Source organism: Leptodactylus fuscus, chromosome 3 (assembly GCF_031893055.1).
Source record: "Leptodactylus fuscus isolate aLepFus1 chromosome 3, aLepFus1.hap2, whole genome shotgun sequence".
NCBI classification, from domain to species: domain Eukaryota; kingdom Metazoa; phylum Chordata; class Amphibia; order Anura; family Leptodactylidae; genus Leptodactylus; species Leptodactylus fuscus.
In genome coordinates, this window is record NC_134267.1 from 243,576,411 (window position 1) to 243,594,427 (window position 18,017).

At 43.8% G+C, this 18,017-nt stretch overlaps 2 protein-coding genes and 1 long non-coding RNA gene across 3 annotated transcripts in view; all 3 read left to right on the top strand.

Annotated features, from left to right (window-relative positions):
• LOC142198437 (uncharacterized) overlaps positions 1-17,751 on the top strand; it is a 31,604-nt gene extending 13,853 nt beyond the window's left edge. Inside the window, exon 5 of the mRNA XM_075269478.1 lies at positions 15,842-17,751. Coding sequence (XP_075125579.1) covers positions 15,842-16,578 — 737 coding nt within the window. The 3' untranslated portion in view covers positions 16,579-17,751. The remainder of the gene's footprint in view (positions 1-15,841) is intronic.
• LOC142198432 (oocyte zinc finger protein XlCOF8.4-like) lies at positions 1,865-11,070 on the top strand. The gene is made up of 5 exons (XM_075269473.1): positions 1,865-1,989; positions 2,379-2,474; positions 2,558-2,684; positions 10,345-10,439; positions 10,781-11,070. The coding sequence occupies exons 1-5, from the start codon at positions 1,912-1,914 to the stop codon at positions 10,901-10,903; spliced, it is 519 nt and encodes a 172-aa protein (XP_075125574.1). The 5' UTR covers positions 1,865-1,911; the 3' UTR covers positions 10,904-11,070.
• On the top strand, positions 12,639-13,430 carry LOC142198440 (uncharacterized). The gene is made up of 3 exons (XR_012715358.1): positions 12,639-12,710; positions 13,113-13,191; positions 13,285-13,430. It is a non-coding gene; the product is annotated as an uncharacterized LOC142198440 (long non-coding RNA).
• Positions 17,752-18,017: the final 266 nt, after the last annotated feature.

An 18,017-nucleotide genomic window follows, 5' to 3' on the forward strand; every position in this document is an offset into this window, starting at 1 on the left:
CCGCATGGCGGGATCCATAATGACCACTGAGTATTCCGGGTCATAGTGGATACAGAGAAAACCAGACCTCTGGAGCTTTGAAATGTGAAGGGACTGGAAGACAAGTGAATCGGAATCAAGGACCAGTTCTCAAGCCCCTTTGGTAGTGTTTGTCACAGTCTTGGTGGTTTTACCACAATTATAGGGTCATGGGTGGAGGAGTTGCTCTATAAGGCGGCCATTCAAGTTGCCACAGTCTCTGTCAGATTGCCATATGGGAGTCAAAAGTTGAAGACTGAGGAATGAGTTAACACCCTTAGAGGCAGCCACAAATCATACCAATTTGGTAACTCAGCGAGGCCACAATCCGCCCCCTGCCCATATTACAAACACAATCACAAAATCCTCAGGTGAAGAACCTATGGTGCTCAGGTGTACTGCAAAGGACCTGGAAGATAAAAATAGAGCAGAGCATTCTGGGATTGACTGCAGGGTCCACTGGTCTGCATGCTCAACTCTCAAGTTGCTGAGTGCCCACCCTATAACTGTACCAAGAGGAGCAACAGGAGTAACTATACGGTAGTCAAGAAGAGCAGTGTGACCAAGAGGTAAGCCGGCCACTGAGAATGCTGGGAGAGATGGAACGCCAGTGTGTGCGCAGTTACAAAAAGGGTCACGCTCTCGCTCCACATCTCCTTATTTGAGGTCCACCCATCAGACTCTTCTACCCTGTGATCTAGCGCGCCCTCGGCTCACAATACCAGTTCTTAGATCACTTTGATTCGTGGCTTCCCCTCTTTCTATCCTGTAGAATCCTCCCCTTATCATGACTGACTTTATACCCCCATTAACCCATCTTCTCCCAAGCTGTCTCAGTTTCTCTCACGACTTTCCTCCTCACACAGGATTGATATTTGACGTCTTATGGATTCGGACATGGCGCTGCCTAGAATATCAGTCCCACAGTGTGAATACCGTGTACACCGCAACACTGCTGAAATAGACTTAACCTGATGGCGGTAACTGGGTGGGGGGTTTCTCAAGCCTGTGACTGACCCCCCATAGAGCAGACCACTCAGCCAATGCGATGGTAAGAAGGAGGGGAGTGGGATACGGCCATGCTCAGCCACTCTGGACTTGCTGGAAACTTTACAGAGACTAGAAGTAGTGGCCATGGCGGTCCGGAGGGAAGAGACGGGAAACGGGAAAAATTAGTCAGAGACGTCTCACATAAGTCACCGTTACTGCCCTGTATATATCTGGTATATACTACTATATGGTAACTAAATAGTGATAATATGGCGATACCTAAATAGAAGGCCCCCCGCCCCCTGCCTGTACTGAGCCCCGAGATACAACGCTGGTCACCATAGATACAACCCCACTATAGTCACCGCTAGTCAAAGCAAAATAACTCCACCCCTCATGTACTGGTCACATGATGGTGACATCATCACAGGTCCTTCATCCTTCTCTTAAGCTCCGCCCCCATGTACTGGTCACATGATAGCGGTGACATCAACACAGGTCCTTCAGCTCTTGCAGGTCCTGCTCCGTAGTCAGTGCTGTTGTCTTGTTCTCTCTGTTATCAGCCATTACCCCAGGCTATAGATATATATATATACTGTATATACAGCAGTGACTGCTCTCAGGACACGTTCACACTGCGACTAGAAGGTAAGATGACATCACTGCTCCAGGTGTGAACAGAGTCTTAGTTCCATGATCCTGCAGTCACATACAATGGGCCCCATCACTGGTGTCTGTGGGAATCCTCCTGTATCCATGTGAGGAGCTCCTGTATGTCACACATGATGTGGCCCCTGGAGGATTTCGGGCCCCTCCTCTCTCCTGCACTACTAGATCCTCCAGCTCATCCAGTTTCCTCCTCTTCTCCTCCAGACGCTCCTTCTCCTGAATGACCCACCAAGGATGGACAAGGACAGGACTGAGATCACCAGAAGAATATTAGACTTCACCTTGGAGATCATCTCCCTGCTGAGCGGAGAGGTATCTGTACTACATTTCTATCATCTATCTGCTGAGCGGAGAGGTATCTGTACTACATTTCTATCATCTATCTGCTGAGCGGAGAGGTAACTGTACTACATTTCTATCATCTATCTGCTGAGCGGAGAGGTATCTGTACTACATTTCTATCATCTATCTGCTGAGCGGAGAGGTAACTGTACTACATTTCTATCATCTATCTGCTGAGCGGAGAGGTAACTGTACTACATTTCTATCATCTATCTGCTGAGCGGAGAGGTAACTGTACTACATCTCTATCATCTATCTGCTGAGCGGAGAGGTATCTGTACTACATTTCTATCATCTATCTGCTGAGCGGAGAGGTATCTGTACTACATTTCTATCATCTATTGTCTCTCCATACACAGGAATACATTATACTGAAGACGCCCCCTCTCTCCCTGATACATGAGCAGAAGATTCTAGAACTCACCAACAAGATGCTGGAGCTGCTGACTGGAGAGGTGACACTGCTGGGAATGCTGGGAAATTCTCCAGTAACAGCACTGGAGGGGGAGGGGTGATGACTGTATCATTGTGTTGTCAGGTTCCTATAAGGTGTCAGGATGTCGCTGTCTATTTCTCCATGGAGGAGTGGGAGTATTTAGAAGGACACGAGGATCGGTACAAGGAGGTGATGATGGAGGACCCCCGACCCCCCCGGACATCACATGGTAAGAGGAGATATATATATTATATACAGACCCCCGACCCCCCGGACATCACATGGTAAGGGGAGACTATACGCATATTCACACATTCCTCAACAATGAAATTGTAACACCAAGAAGAAAAATTTTCCGACTTCTGGAAATCTCGAGATGGATAGACATGTTAATGATATAAAAAGAATGGAAACAAAATATCCAAAACTCCTGGATGTATTCAGTATGGAGAATGAGCGCCCCCTGATGGGAATCCCTGCACCTTTACATATGGCCAATCCTCGGCTATTATTATATTGAATACAAAAGGGGAACTCATCACTCATTCCAGGACTCCTCACTATAGAGGATAGACCTCCATTCCAGGACTCCTCACTATAGAGGATAGACCTCCATTCCAGGACTCCTCACTATAGAGGATAGACCTCCATTCCAGGACTCCTCACTATAGAGGATAGACCTCCATTCCAGGACTCTTCACTATAGAGGATAGACCTCCATTCCAGGACTCTTCACTATAGAGGATAGACCTCCATTCCAGGACACATCACTATAGAGGATAGACCTCCATTCCAGGACACATCACTATAGAGGATAGACCTCCATTCCAGGACTCCTCACTATAGAGGATAGACCTCCATTCCAGGACACATCACTATAGAGGATAGACCTCCATTCCAGGACACATCACTATAGAGGACAGACCTCCATTCCAGGACTCCTCACTATAGAGGATAGACCTCCTCTCCAGCCTCCATTGCTGTCTTGCTGTGCAGCCTTTGAGAGCAGTGATGTGAAGTCAGTGATCATGTGTAGCTTTACGTCTTGTAACCTATTGTGTAATCATCTTCTGATGGTTGTGTCCACACTGTTTTCCACCCTAAGTGTGGGATGTTGCCTCCAGTTTCTCCTGCAGTACAGGCTGCATCATTACACTCTTTTCTTATAAACAGACAATTCTTCCCCCCCCCATGCATTGGTCTCATCCTCCCCGCACTGATGACATCTCAGTCTAGGCATATTGTGATCTGCTGAGAAACAAAAGTGTCTCAAGTCAAGAGTTCTGTTCCTCTTATGTTGTGACAAGTGATGATGACCAGCACGTCTGTGGACGTCTGTGCCCCTCCCACATGTCACAGATTGGAGCTTGGGGGTTGAAGACTTGATCTCTTGCAGTTCTCGGTGACCTCGGCTATTTCCTCCATTAGTAGAACATTTCTGTGCGTCCTCCTTGGTGTTACAATTTCAATGTTGAGGAGTTTACACTGGGGCAGAGGCTGACACTATCTCCAGCATTAAAGCCTTAACTCTATCCCGAGCATGGACTTGTATGTAATGTACGTCATAATATCAAGGGAGCGGGGAGATTATATAGAGGTAACCAAGCCCCAAAGAAAGGGAGTGCTGGCTGCATTATACAGCATATAATCCACCAGCAGCTTCCGACAACTCCTCAGATACTGCGGCCAGTTGTGACAGCAGCATCTCTAGATCCATGGAGGGGAAGGGGCACTCCTCTGTGTTCTGATGACCTCACATCTGGAAATCTACAAACTAGGCCTCCTAGGACTATATATCTATAATACATAGTGTATGACACTGTCAGGGCTCCTAGGACTATATATATCTATAATACATAGTGTATGACACTGTCAGGGCTCCTAAGACTATATATATCTATAATACATAGTGTATGACACTGTCAGGACTCCTAGGACTATATATATCTATAATACATAGTGTATGACACTGTCAGGGCTCCTAGGACTATATATATTGTCACGGAGCAAAGGTATACGTCTTCCTCCGGATGGTCTTTTGAATCAACACGGACGCAAGAGGTCAGGAGACAACAGCAATTTATTGTAATCCACAAAGTTAGTAGCCGGCGGCGGTCACATCAACCGTAATAACAATAAGTCCACAGAAGTCACAATCCAATGATAACTTTGGTTCCTTGGTCCTGTAACTATATCCTGGCTCTCTGCAGAGCTGTGCACAGGCCGGCTAACACATACTAACTCCAGCTACAACTATATACTAAGACTGTTACACCTATATCTGTGGGTGGGAAGGGCTGAGTCACAGATCCTTCCCCCCTCACCTATACCAAGGAGAGCAGACTCCCTGTCTACTATGGACAATGCACCATCCAACATCTTCTTGGAGACACTGATCAGATTATCTCCACCCATTGTCCTCACTGGTCCTCACTAGTTAGAGGTATTTGCATACAATGTGCTAACACACTAGACCCTAATCAGCCAACTACACATTGATGTATATAACAGGTTAGAGAATACATTCCACATGAAATATATATTACACATTGCCTATAGTATAGACTCTAACCATCCCGTGACAACCCCTCCCCCTCTCAAAACATGTGCATGACACAATTGGCCTACACAGGTAAATTGGGGAATGCACATCAGTCTCTATAGCTCATATGTCTTCCTGCCGGGATAACCCATCCGCGTTCTGGTGTTGGTTCCCTCGGCGGTACTGAATGGTAAAGTTGTAGGGTTGAAGGGCTGGCATCTGGCAGAAAATCCGGTGGATCCATGTTGGCGTCTCTCTGAGCTTGGCTTCGGGTCACTGCTCCCACAAAGTGGCACTGTAGATTTCCAACATCGTTGCCTAACAGAACATCGGCCGGCAGCCCGCTCATCACACCAATTGTGCATCGTTTTGGTCCATAACCATAGTCGAGTTCCACGGTAGCTTTAGGAATACGTTTCCGAGTACCTCCTGCCAACTCGATAGAAAGGCCAGGGCCCTCCTCTAGGGCCTCAGGTCGAACCACTCGGGGGTCCGCTACCGTTAGGAAAGCTCCCGAGTCTCGGAATCCAACAACTGTTCGGCCATCCAGTAGGACCTCCTGCAAGTGCTTCCGCTGAAGGTTTGCGGGATGTGTGGCGGAAGGCTGAATCCCATAGACCCCTGGAGGTGGAACAGATGGGTCATTCATGGAGTCATCTGGAAATGGGGCCAAACTTTCTGTCCTAGGGGTGGTTCCCAGGTAGTGAATAGGCCGGGATGCCACGGTGGCCCGTGCCCCCATGTTAACAGGGCAACTAGCTTGCAAATGTCCAGGCCGCCCGCACCCAAAACATCTGCGCTCTAGCATTCTTCCAGTAGGTCGTTGTCTAGGGACAGGGTTGTTCATAGCTGGAGGCCGATGGGCTGGGGCAGGGGTAGAAGGGGAATTGTAATCCTGAGGCCGGACACGAAAGGTGGGTGGCTGGATGAAGGGTGTCTGGCGGACTGTGGTAGTTTTCCGCTCCTCTGCAAACAACCTCTTCCACTGCGGCTTGATGGTCAGGCCCTCATCTGCAAGAGAAGCAGCTTGCTCAACTGTGGCTGGGTTCCGTTCCAGCACCCACTCACGGATCTCAGCGGGGCACTGGGAAAAGAACTGTTCCTTAAGTATGACTTGGAGGATCTTATTGACTGTGACAGTCTCCTCTCCTTCTAGCCAGCGCTTGCATGCTTGCTTCAACTTGTGGGCGAACATGTGGAAGGAGCTTCCCCCATTGTAAGACAAAGAGCGGAACTGAACTCGGTAGGTCTCTGGAGTGACTGCATAATACTTCTGCACCGCTCTTTTAATGGCCTCATAGTCCCGCTGATCACTAGGGTCCATGGCTCTGAGAGCTTCCGCAGCCCCATCTCGTAGGTGCCCCACCAGATACCGGACCCAATCCTTCTCTGGGACTTCCATCAGGCGGCACTGGTGTTCGAAGTCCTGAAAATATCCATCAACATCCCCAGCCGCTTCATCAAAGGTCTTGAAGTGTTTATGGGAGACATATGGTGGTTCTCTCACTGTTGGGCTGGGGGTCGGCGTTTGATTATAATTCCTCGTAGTTATCTCAGCCATTCGCCTTTCATGCGCCATTCTTTCCTTTTCATGCGCCATTCTCTGTTCCTCCTTCTCCGTTTCCTGAGCCCTCTGTAATGCTCTACTCCTTTGCTCTGCAGTTGCTCCTAGCCCCAGCACTGCCAATTCCTCCTCATACAAAACAACCCATCTGCTCTTTTGGGTCTGTACCTGCCACTCCCGTATCTCTACTGTCTCCTGGGGGCAGCCCTCCTCATGGTCGCTTTGCAGGGTCATCTCCTCCAGTGCCTCGATCAGTTGATCTTTCGTTCTTCCCTGGTAACTCAGGTTTAGTTCCCGGGCCCTTACTTGTAGACTTGCCATAGTCCAGTTCCTGTATTCTGAGGTTGTGGCTCCATTAATCGCTGAGCTGCTGTAGTCCATCTCGCTGTCCGCTGTTGATCCCACCGCTGCCAACCAGTTGTCACGGAGCAAAGGTATACGTCTTCCTCCGGAGGATATCTTGAATCAACACGGACGCAAGAGGTCGGGAGACAACAGCAATTTATTGTAATCCACAAAGTTAGTAGCCGGCGGCGGTCACATCAACCGTAATAACAATAAGTCCACAGAAGTCACAATCCAATGATAACTTTGGTTCTTTGGTCCTGTAACTATATCCTGGCTCTCTGCAGAGCTGTGCACAGGCCGGCTAACACATACTAACTGCTAGCTATATACTATATACTAAGACTGTTACATCTATATCTGTGGGTGGGAAGGGCTGAGTCACAGATCCTTCCCCCCTCACCTATACCAAGGAGAGCAGACTCCCTGTCTACTATGGACAATGCACCATCCAACATCTTCTTGGAGACACTGATCAGATTATCTCCACCCATTGTCCTCACTGGTCCTCACTAGTTAGAGGTATTTGCATACAATGTGCTAACACACTAGACCCTAATCAGCCAACTACACACTGATGTACACAACAGGCCAGAGAATACATTCCACATGAAATATATATTACACATTGCCTATAGTATAGACTCTAACCATCCCGTGACATATCTATAATACATAGTGTATGACACTGTCAGGACTCCTGGGACTATATATCTATAATACATGGTGTATGACACTGTCAGGACTCCTGGGACTATATATATATATATATAATACATAGTGTATGACACTGTCAGGGCTCCTAGGACTATATATATCTATAATACATGGTGTATGACACTGTCAGGGCTCCTAGGACTATATATATCTATAATACATAGCGTATGACACTGTCAGGGCTCCTAGGACTATATATATCTATAATACATAGTGTATGACACTGTCAGGGCTCCTAGGACTATATATATCTATAATACATAGTGTATGACACTGTCAGGACTCCTAGGACTATATATATCTATAATACATAGTGTATGACACTGTCAGGGCTCCTAGGACTATATATATATATATATATATATAATACATAGTGTATGACACTGTCAGGACTCCTAGGACTATATATATCTATAATACATAGTGTATGACACTGTCAGGGCTCCTAGGACTATATATCTATAATACATAGCGTATGACACTGTCAGGGCTCCTAGGAATATATATATCTACAATACATAGTGTATGACACTGTCAGGGCTCCTAGGACTATATATATCTATAATACATAGTGTATGACACTGTCAGGGCTCCTAGGACTATATATATCTATAATACATAGTGTATGACACTGTCAGGGCTCCTAGGACTATATATAGCTATAATACATAGTGTATGACACTGTCAGGACTCCAAGGACTATATATATCTATAATACATAGTGTATGACACTGTCAGGGCTCCTAGGACTATATATATCTATAATACATAGTGTATGACACTGTCAGGGCTCCTAGGACTATATATATCTATAATACATAGTGTATGACACTGTCAGGGCTCCTAGGACTATATATATCTATAATACATAGTGTATGACACTGTCAGGGCTCCTAGGACTATATATATCTATAATACATAGTGTATGACACTGTCAGGGCTCCTAGGACTATATATATATATATATATATATATATATATATATATATATATATAAAATACATAGTGTATGACACTGTCAGGGCTCCTAGGACTATATATATCTATAATACATAGTGTATGACACTGTCAGGACTCCTGGGACTATATATATCTATAATACATAGTGTATGACACTTTAAGGGCTCCTAGGACTATATATATCTATAATACATAGTGTATGACACTGTCAGGGCTCCTAGGACTATATATATCTATAATACATAGTGTATGACACTGTCAGGGCTCCTAGGACTAGATATATCTATAATACATAGTGTATGACACTGTCAGGGCTCCTAGGACTATATATATCTATAATACATAGTGTATGACACTGTCAGGGCTCCTAGGACTATATATATCTATAATACATAGTGTATGACACTTTCAGGGCTCCTAGGACTATATATCTATAATACATAGTGTATGACACTGTCAGGGCTCCTAGGACTATATATATCTATAATACATAGTGTATGACACTGTCAGGGCTCCTAGGACTATATATATATATCTATAATACATAGTGTATGACACTGTCAGGGCTCCTAGGACTATATATATCTATAATACATAGTGTATGACACTGTCAGGGCTCCTAGGACTATATATATCTATAATACATAGTGTATGACACTGTCAGGACTCCTGGGACTATATATCTATAATACATAGTGTATGACACTGTCAGGACTCCTGGGACTATATATATATATGTAATACATAGTGTATGACACTGTCAGGGCTCCTAGGACTATATATATATATATATATATATATATATATATATATATATATATATATAATATATAATACATAGTGTATGACACTGTCAGGACTCCTAGGACTATATATATCTATAATACATGGTGTATGACACTGTCAGGGCTCCTAGGACTATATATATCTATAATACATAGCGTATGACACTGTCAGGGCTCCTAGGACTATATATATCTATAATACATAGTGTATGACACTGTCAGGGCTCCTAGGACTATATATATCTATAATACATAGTGTATGACACTGTCAGGACTCCTAGGACTATATATATCTATAATACATAGTGTATGACACTGTCAGGGCTCCTAGGACTAGATATATCTATAATACATAGTGTATGACACTGTCAGGGCTCCTAGGACTATATATAGCTATAATACATAGTGTATGACACTGTCAGGACTCCAAGGACTATATATATCTATAATACATAGTGTATGACACTGTCAGGGCTCCTAGGACTATATATAGCTATAATACATAGTGTATGACACTGTCAGGACTCCAAGGACTATATATATCTATAATACATAGTGTATGACACTGTCAGGGCTCCTAGGACTATATATATCTATAATACATAGTGTATGACACTGTCAGGGCTCCTAGGACTATATATATATATCTATAATACATAGTGTATGACACTGTCAGGGCTCCTAGGACTATATATATATATCTATAATACATAGTGTATGACACTGTCAGGGCTCCTAGGACTATATATATCTATAATACATAGTGTATGACACTGTCAGGGCTCCTAGGACTATATATCTATAATACATAGTGTATGACACTGTCAGGGCTCCTAGGACTATATATCTAGATAACATACAATTTTCTTTATTTATGGCCTATGTTTAGAACATAAGTAACCCTAAAAGTGTCTGATGTATAGACAGATCTCCAGCCGCTCATGTATTCCGTCACTGTGTGTTTGTCTCTCCACAGATGGATCCAGTAGGAGAAATCCCCCCGAGAGATGTCCCCTGAGTCCTCTGTATTCCCAGGACTGCCCGGAGGAGAATGTCCCAGACAGTCAGCAGGTAGATGGCACTGCTGAGTCCTGGGGTACATCTATATAGGGGGTGGAGCTCACCGCTCCTGCACTCATACATGTGCTATAGTCTCACCAAAATCTGACCATAAAGTGACTGAACCAGAGATATTACATTATTTCTTCCCTGTTTAGGGTGAAGATCTGATGGATATTAAGGTTGAGGTTAAAGAAGAAGCAGAAGAGGAGACGGATTCCTGGACTGATCAGCAGTGTAAGGAGCGGAGACTTTCTCCTCTAGATACTACTACTCCCATCATCTCCTCATCACATGGCAATCTATCCCATCACTGTGTGTTTCCTACAGATGGAGCCATTGCCAGAAATCAGGGAGAAGATGTGACTGATATTAAAGCGGAGGCTGAAGAAGAGAGGATGAGGGGCCATCACCTGTGTAAGAGGGAAGTGGAGGAGGAGATTCCAGGAGGTGTTACCACAGGTACGGAGTCATGAATGGAGAAGGAGAAGTCCCAGGTTTCTTCAGGTCGGTTCCCCCTTAGAGCTCCAGTCCAGTAACTCTCCAGCAGAAAGTAATTCCAGCTATTAAACTAAGAACAGAACTATAAGCCATAAAGCAGAAGTTGTAGCCGAGCGTTGTGTGAATACTGGACTACTGGATAGAGATGGCAGGAGTTTCTGGTCCTGGTCAGACTGGGGCAGGAGCGTCTCCATCCCGCCATTAGTCCTAGTGAATACATTGGGGGAAGTCTCTTATTTTCCTTGGAGATCCTACAGATTATTAGTAATACAACAAACAATCTGAAGATCATTTCCAAGCAACAGAAATGAGAAATAAAGTAGAAGAAAATAATCATAAACTGGAAATTCTCTCGTCTGCGAGAAAAGACTGAAAAGGTGGAAGAATCATAAAGAACACAATGGAAAGGGGATAAACATCACCTAATCCTATTACCAGATTATAGGTGGACAGTATGGCTGTCCTAGGATGATGGACCTATTAGTTCAGGATGTCTCATATATAATATATATATATATATATATATATATATATATATATATATATATATATATATATATATAATACATAGTGTATGACACTGTCAGGACTCCTAGGACTATGTATATCTATAATACATAGTGTATGACACTGTCAGGGCTCCTAGGACTATATATATCTATAATACATAGTGTATGACACTGTCAGGACTCCTAGGACTATATATATCTATAATACATAGTGTATGACACTTTCAGGGCTCCTAGGACTATATATATCTATAATACATAGTGTATGACACTGTCAGGGCTCCTAGGACTATATATATCTATAATACATAGTGTATGACACTGTCAGGGCTCCTAGGACTATATATAGCTATAATACATAGTGTATGACACTGTCAGGGCTCCTAGGACTATATATAGCTATAATACATAGTGTATGACACTGTCAGGGCTCCTAGGACTATATATATCTATAGTACATAGTGTATGACACTGTCAGGACTCCTAGGACTATATATATCTATAATACATAGTGTATGACACTGTCAGGGCTCCTAGGACTATATATATCTATAATACATAGTGTATGACACTGTCAGGGCTCCTAGGACTATATATAGCTATAATACATAGTGTATGACACTGTCAGGGCTCCTAGGACTATATATATCTATAATACATAGCGTATGACACTGTCAGGGCTCCTAGGACTATATATATCTATAATACATAGCGTATGACACTGTCAGGGCTCCTAGGACTAGATATATCTATAATACATAGCGTATGACACTGTCAGGGCTCCTAGGACTAGATATATCTATAATACATAGCGTATGACACTGTCAGGGCTCCTAGGACTATATATATCTATAATACATAGCGTATGACACTGTCAGGGCTCCTAGGACTATATATATCTATAATACATAGCGTATGACACTGTCAGGACTCCTAGGACTATATATATCTATAATACATAGCGTATGACACTGTCAGGGCTCCTAGGACTATATATATATCTATAATACATAGTGTATTACACTGTCAGGGCTCCTAGGACTATATATCTAGATAACATACAATTTTCTTTTTTTATGGCCTATGTTTAGAACATAAGTAACCCTAAAAGTGTCTGATGTATAGACAGATCTCCAGCAGCTCATGTATTCCGTCACTGTGTGTTTGTCTCTCCACAGATGGATCCAGTAGGAGAAATCCCCCCAAGAGATGTCCCCTGAGTCCTCTGTATTTCCAGGACTGCCCGGAGGAGAATGTCCCAGACAGTCAGCAGGTAGATGGCGCTGCTGAGTCCTGGGGTACATCTATATAGAGGGTGGAGCTCACCGCTCCTGCACTCATACATGTACCAGACAGTCAGCAGGTAGATGGCGCTGCTGAGTCCTGGGGTACATCTATATAGGGGGTGGAGCTCACCGCTCCTGTACTCATACATGTACCAGACAGTCAGCAGGTAGATGGCGCTGCTGAGTCCTGGGGTACATCTATATAGGGGGTGGAGCTCCTGCACTCATACATGTACCAGACAGTCAGCAGGTAGATGGCGCTGCTGAGTCCTGGGGTACATCTATATAGGGGGTGGAGCTCCTGCACTCATACATGTGCTATAGTCTCACCAAAATCTGACCATAAAGTGACTGAACCAGAGATATTACATTATTTCTTCCCTGTTTAGGGTGAAGATCTGATGGATATTAAGGTTGAGGTTAAAGAAGAAGCAGAAGAGGAGACGGATTCCTGGGCTGATCAGCAGTGTAAGGAGCGGAGACTTTCTCCTCTAGATACTACTACTCCCATCATCTCCTCATCACATGGCAATCTATCCCATCACTGTGTGTTTCCTACAGATGGAGCCATTGCCAGAAATCAGGGAGAAGATGTGACTGATATTAAAGCGGAGGCTGAAGAAGAGAGGATGAGGGGCCATCACCTGTGTAAGAGGGAAGTGGAGGAGGAGATTCCAGGAGGTGTTACCACAGGTACGGAGTCATGAATGGAGAAGGAGAAGTCCCAGGTTTCTTCAGGTCGGTTCCCCCTTAGACCTCCAGTCCAGTAACTCTCCGGCAGAAAGTAATTCCAGCTATTAAACTAAGAACAGAACTATAAGCCATAAAGCAGAAGTTGTAGCCGAGCGTTGTGTGAATACTGGACTACTGGATAGAGATGGCAGGAGTTTCTGGTCCTGGTCAGACTGGGGCAGGAGCGTCTCCATCCCGCCATTAGTCCTAGTGAATACATTGGGGGAAGTCTCTTATTCTCCTTGGAGATCCTACAGATTATTAGTAATACAACAAACAATCTGAAGATCATTTCCAAGCAACAGAAATGAGAAATAAAGTAGAAGAAAATAATCATAAACTGGAAATTCTCTCGTCTGCGAGAAAAGACTGAAAAGGTGGAAGAATCATAAAAAACACAATGGAAAGGGGATAAACATCACCTAATCCTATTACCAGATTATAGGTGGACAGTATGGCTGTCCTAGGATGATGGACCTATTAGTTCAGGATGTCTCAGAGTGGGTGAGTGTCAGAGATGGTAGCATTGATCTTCTCATGGAGGATTATCGTGTCGCCATCAGTCATTGAGAGGTTTAATCTTTTCCAGTTGAAGGCGATTTGAGTACGTTCAGCCATCAGAATGTTCCGGAGTCATTTCTATTGGGTGTGTTGGTGGGTAGTAGCGTTACGACTCAGAAGGAAATCTGAGGTAGATAATAGAAATTACTGACCAAAAAGTCATTGCTCCATTCTGTGGATAGCTACTCAGGCTAGAGGACAGGTCCACCATATACAGGGAATTGTACCTAAGGTATTACAACCCCTAAAGCAGAGGGGCGAGTCTGTAGGATAGAAAGTGTGTGGTGGACCAAATCCGTCCTATGAAGAACTTTCAGAGAAGGTTCCATAAAGGTGACCTGCCAAATGCTTAGTCAGTCCATTGAGCTGGAGTTTAGGTGGAGTCAAGGTCCCAATACCAGGCTGCCATAAAGTCTCATTTGGTTTCGGGGGCAGAGAGAGAGCCCCTATCTGTCGCTCTCTACAAACATAGTCTATCAAAGGGAAATTTCTCTATTACATGGAATGAAGGAACATAGATAATGACTAGGGTTGAGCCGATCTTGAGATTTCAGGATCGATTTTAAAATCCGATTTCCGATCATTTTCCAGCCGATCGCGAACATGAAATTTGCTCAATCGCCGATTGGGATCCGATCTCTCCTGAACCCGATCACTCAACCCTAACAATGACAGATCCGATTAGTCCTGAAAGACTCCGTGGGAGGCAGAGAATACGTGCTAATGAAATAGTCTTCGATGAAGGCCCACCAGTCACAGAGGAAGTCAACGGTGAAACCTAGCGTGTCTCCAACAAACGAATACCTCAGGAGAGAGGCCTGGAGTGAAAGGGGGATTGCGATACCGGGATAGCAGTGGGGAAATTGGGCTTGGCAGACGACGGCTACAACGCACATTTCTTCCACATATGTATACATACGTATAAACAGTTATCTTCACAGCCACTGGAGTTGTATGAGAGGCCGACCCTGAGTTCAAAAGTAGAGCTAGTAGGGAAGATGGGGTTAAAAGCATTGACTCCAAAGTGACCCATTGTTGGCAGTCTGTCTTGTTATAGATAGCACAGAACTGTGAGAGCCGAGCAGCAATATAGGATCTATAAAGATGAGGGACTGACAGCCTACCCGATCCCTATGGATATGTATATGTGCTAGTTACCTGTGCCAAGTGCTGAGATATTCAATGGAGGCCACTGGTGGATGTGACTGAATGAATTCCTCTCCATGAGACACCATGTTGGGACTGGAGCAGTGAATATATGGGGTGAGGAGACTGTACTCCAGGAGGGGCGACGCTGCTTGGAGGAGGATAATGGGCTTTTTATTAAGTTACTCTCAGTGGCCGATCCCTTTAAATTTCTGGTGTGGCGTATTGTGTATTCTAATCACATGGATAGAAGAAACTGGGTCAAATGAAGAAGGGCTGGTACCTATAAAAGTAATGTCTCAGTATCTCCGGGCTATGTCACTGATAAATTATCATTTATTTCATAATCAGCATGTGTGTTTCCGGCCTAATAGGAATGTCATAAATTCCTTTAAAAATAAATCACTAAATCCATTTTTAATCTCAACAGAAAATCCCAGTGCGATCTCTGAGGGAAACGTCATGTTATCAGTAAGTGATAAAGGAGAAGATGAAGATATGATGGAGCGCTCCTCAGGAGAAAACCTCATTACCCCTAATGTACATCCAGGACCTCACAGTACAGATCCATCATATAATCCCCCGAATCATGAGGAACCTTCTCACCAACCACAGATTGTGACCACAAGTACCAGCCAGAAAGAGGGGAAGAAGTTTCAGTGTGATGTATGTGGAAAAGAATTTACAAAAAAATCGCATCTCTCTAAACACAAAGTAATTCACACAGGAGAGAAGCCATTTTCATGCTCAGAATGTGGCAAAAGTTTTACTCAAAAATCACATCTTGTTACACATGAGAGAATTCACTCAGGAGAGAAGCCATATTCATGTTCAGAATGTGGAAAGTGTTTTACAGAAAAAGCAAGTCTTATTAAACATGAGAGAATTCACACTGGAGAGAAGCCATATTCATGTGCAGAATGCGGTAAGTGTTTTGCAGATAAATCAACTCTTGTTAAACATGAGAGAAGTCACACAGGAGAGAAGCCGTATTCATGTTCAGAATGTGGGAAATGTTTTACGGAAAGAAGAGGTCTTGTTGTACATCAGAGAATTCACACAGGAGAGAAGCCATATTCGTGTTCAAATTGTAGAAAAAGTTTTACAGATAAACCAACTCTTGTTAAACATGAAAGAAGCCACACGGGAGAGAAGCCATATACATGTGAAGAATGTGGAAAAAGCTTTATGGAAAGAAGACGTCTTGTTGTACATCAAAGAAATCACACAGGAGAGAAACCATACTCATGTGCACATTGTGGGAAATGTTTTACAGACAAATCAACTCTTGTTAAGCATGAGAGATGTCACACAGGAGAGAAGCCATATTCATGTGCAGAATGTGGGAAAGGTTTTACAGATCAATCAAACTTTGTTAAACATCAGAGAACTCACACAGGAGAGAAGCCATCATGATTTTCTGTTTTTAATTTTACAAAAGTCCGTAGTCTTGTTAGAAATGCTCACTTTTTTTGTAACTCATCAGGTTCTTCACAAACATTATCCAGCCAATAAGAGTTTATACAGTGGGGAAAATAAGTATTTGATACATTGGCATTGGAAAATTTGCAAAATCGCCAATGCTTATTTTCCCCGCTGTACGTGGGTGGAATCATCCTGGACGTGACGGAGATCAATGGAGAAGTCTTGTGGATGTAACAGAGAAGAGTCTTGTTTTTTCACAGTAACCATCACCACGAATGTCACTTTTTCTTATTGGATTCTAGAGATTGAACTTTTTGAAGTTTTTTTGAAATTTTTGAAAATTTGTGCTTTTAATCTAAAATGTTGGGGGTTCGCAACTTACAAAACAGATGGGAAATAGGTGGTGGCCCAGGGGAGGTGCAGAAAACAATAATAAATAGATATACTCCCCTTCCCTCATGTCTTCTGGGTTCCTGGCAGTATCTGGGTTCTCTTGCAGCCTTCTGGGTGACATTATGCACCCTGAGGTCATTCTGGAGGCCCAAAAAGAGACCTCAACGGTGACACAAAGAATAAGAAGTCACCCAGGAGGCTGAAAGATACCAGAAGAGGGCTGATACGGGGCGCCGGACACCATAAGGATGTCTAGAAGACGTGAGATATGGGGGATGTAACTGTTTGCTATTTTTCCACACCTAGGGCCTCCACCTAATATTCTCTGAGGTTTGAAGAGACCCCACAGTAGAATAATTTCACCTCCGATTCATGACAGACTTATTCGACTGAACACAAAATAAAGTGATTCTTCAGAGCTTCACTCATCTCTACTGGACTCATACGTTCCCACACACTGCAGGAGAATCCAGAGTGACCCTGATAAGGAAGGACCCCGCGTGTAACCTGTATAACATGTGGACCTGCCCATATCTGATCTTCAGTCATACAGTGTCCAGGGTGGGCCATTTATATGGAAACACATGAATAAAATTGGAATGGTTGGTGATATCAACTTCCTGTTTGTGGCACATTAGCATATGGGAGGGGGAAAACTTTTCAAGATGGGTGGTGACCATGGCGGCCATTATAACTCGGCCATTTTGGATCCAACTTAAGTTTTCGCAATGGGAAGACACATCAAACTTATTGAGACTTTCATAAGAAAAACAATGGTGGACTTGATGTTATCGTAACTTTATTCTTTCATGAGTTATTTACAAATTATAGTTATAGTGTCAGAACTGAATTTGTGGATGTCATGACTCTTACTGGGCTTCTGGAGACCAATGGCTGGGGCTTCTGGTACAGCAGTAGTAGCTGGGGCTTGCGGTGCAGCGGTAGTAGCTGGGACTTGCGATGCAGCGGTAGTAGCTGGGGCTTGCGATGCAGCGGTAGTAGCTGGGGCTTGCGGTGCAGCGGTAGTAGCTGGGGCT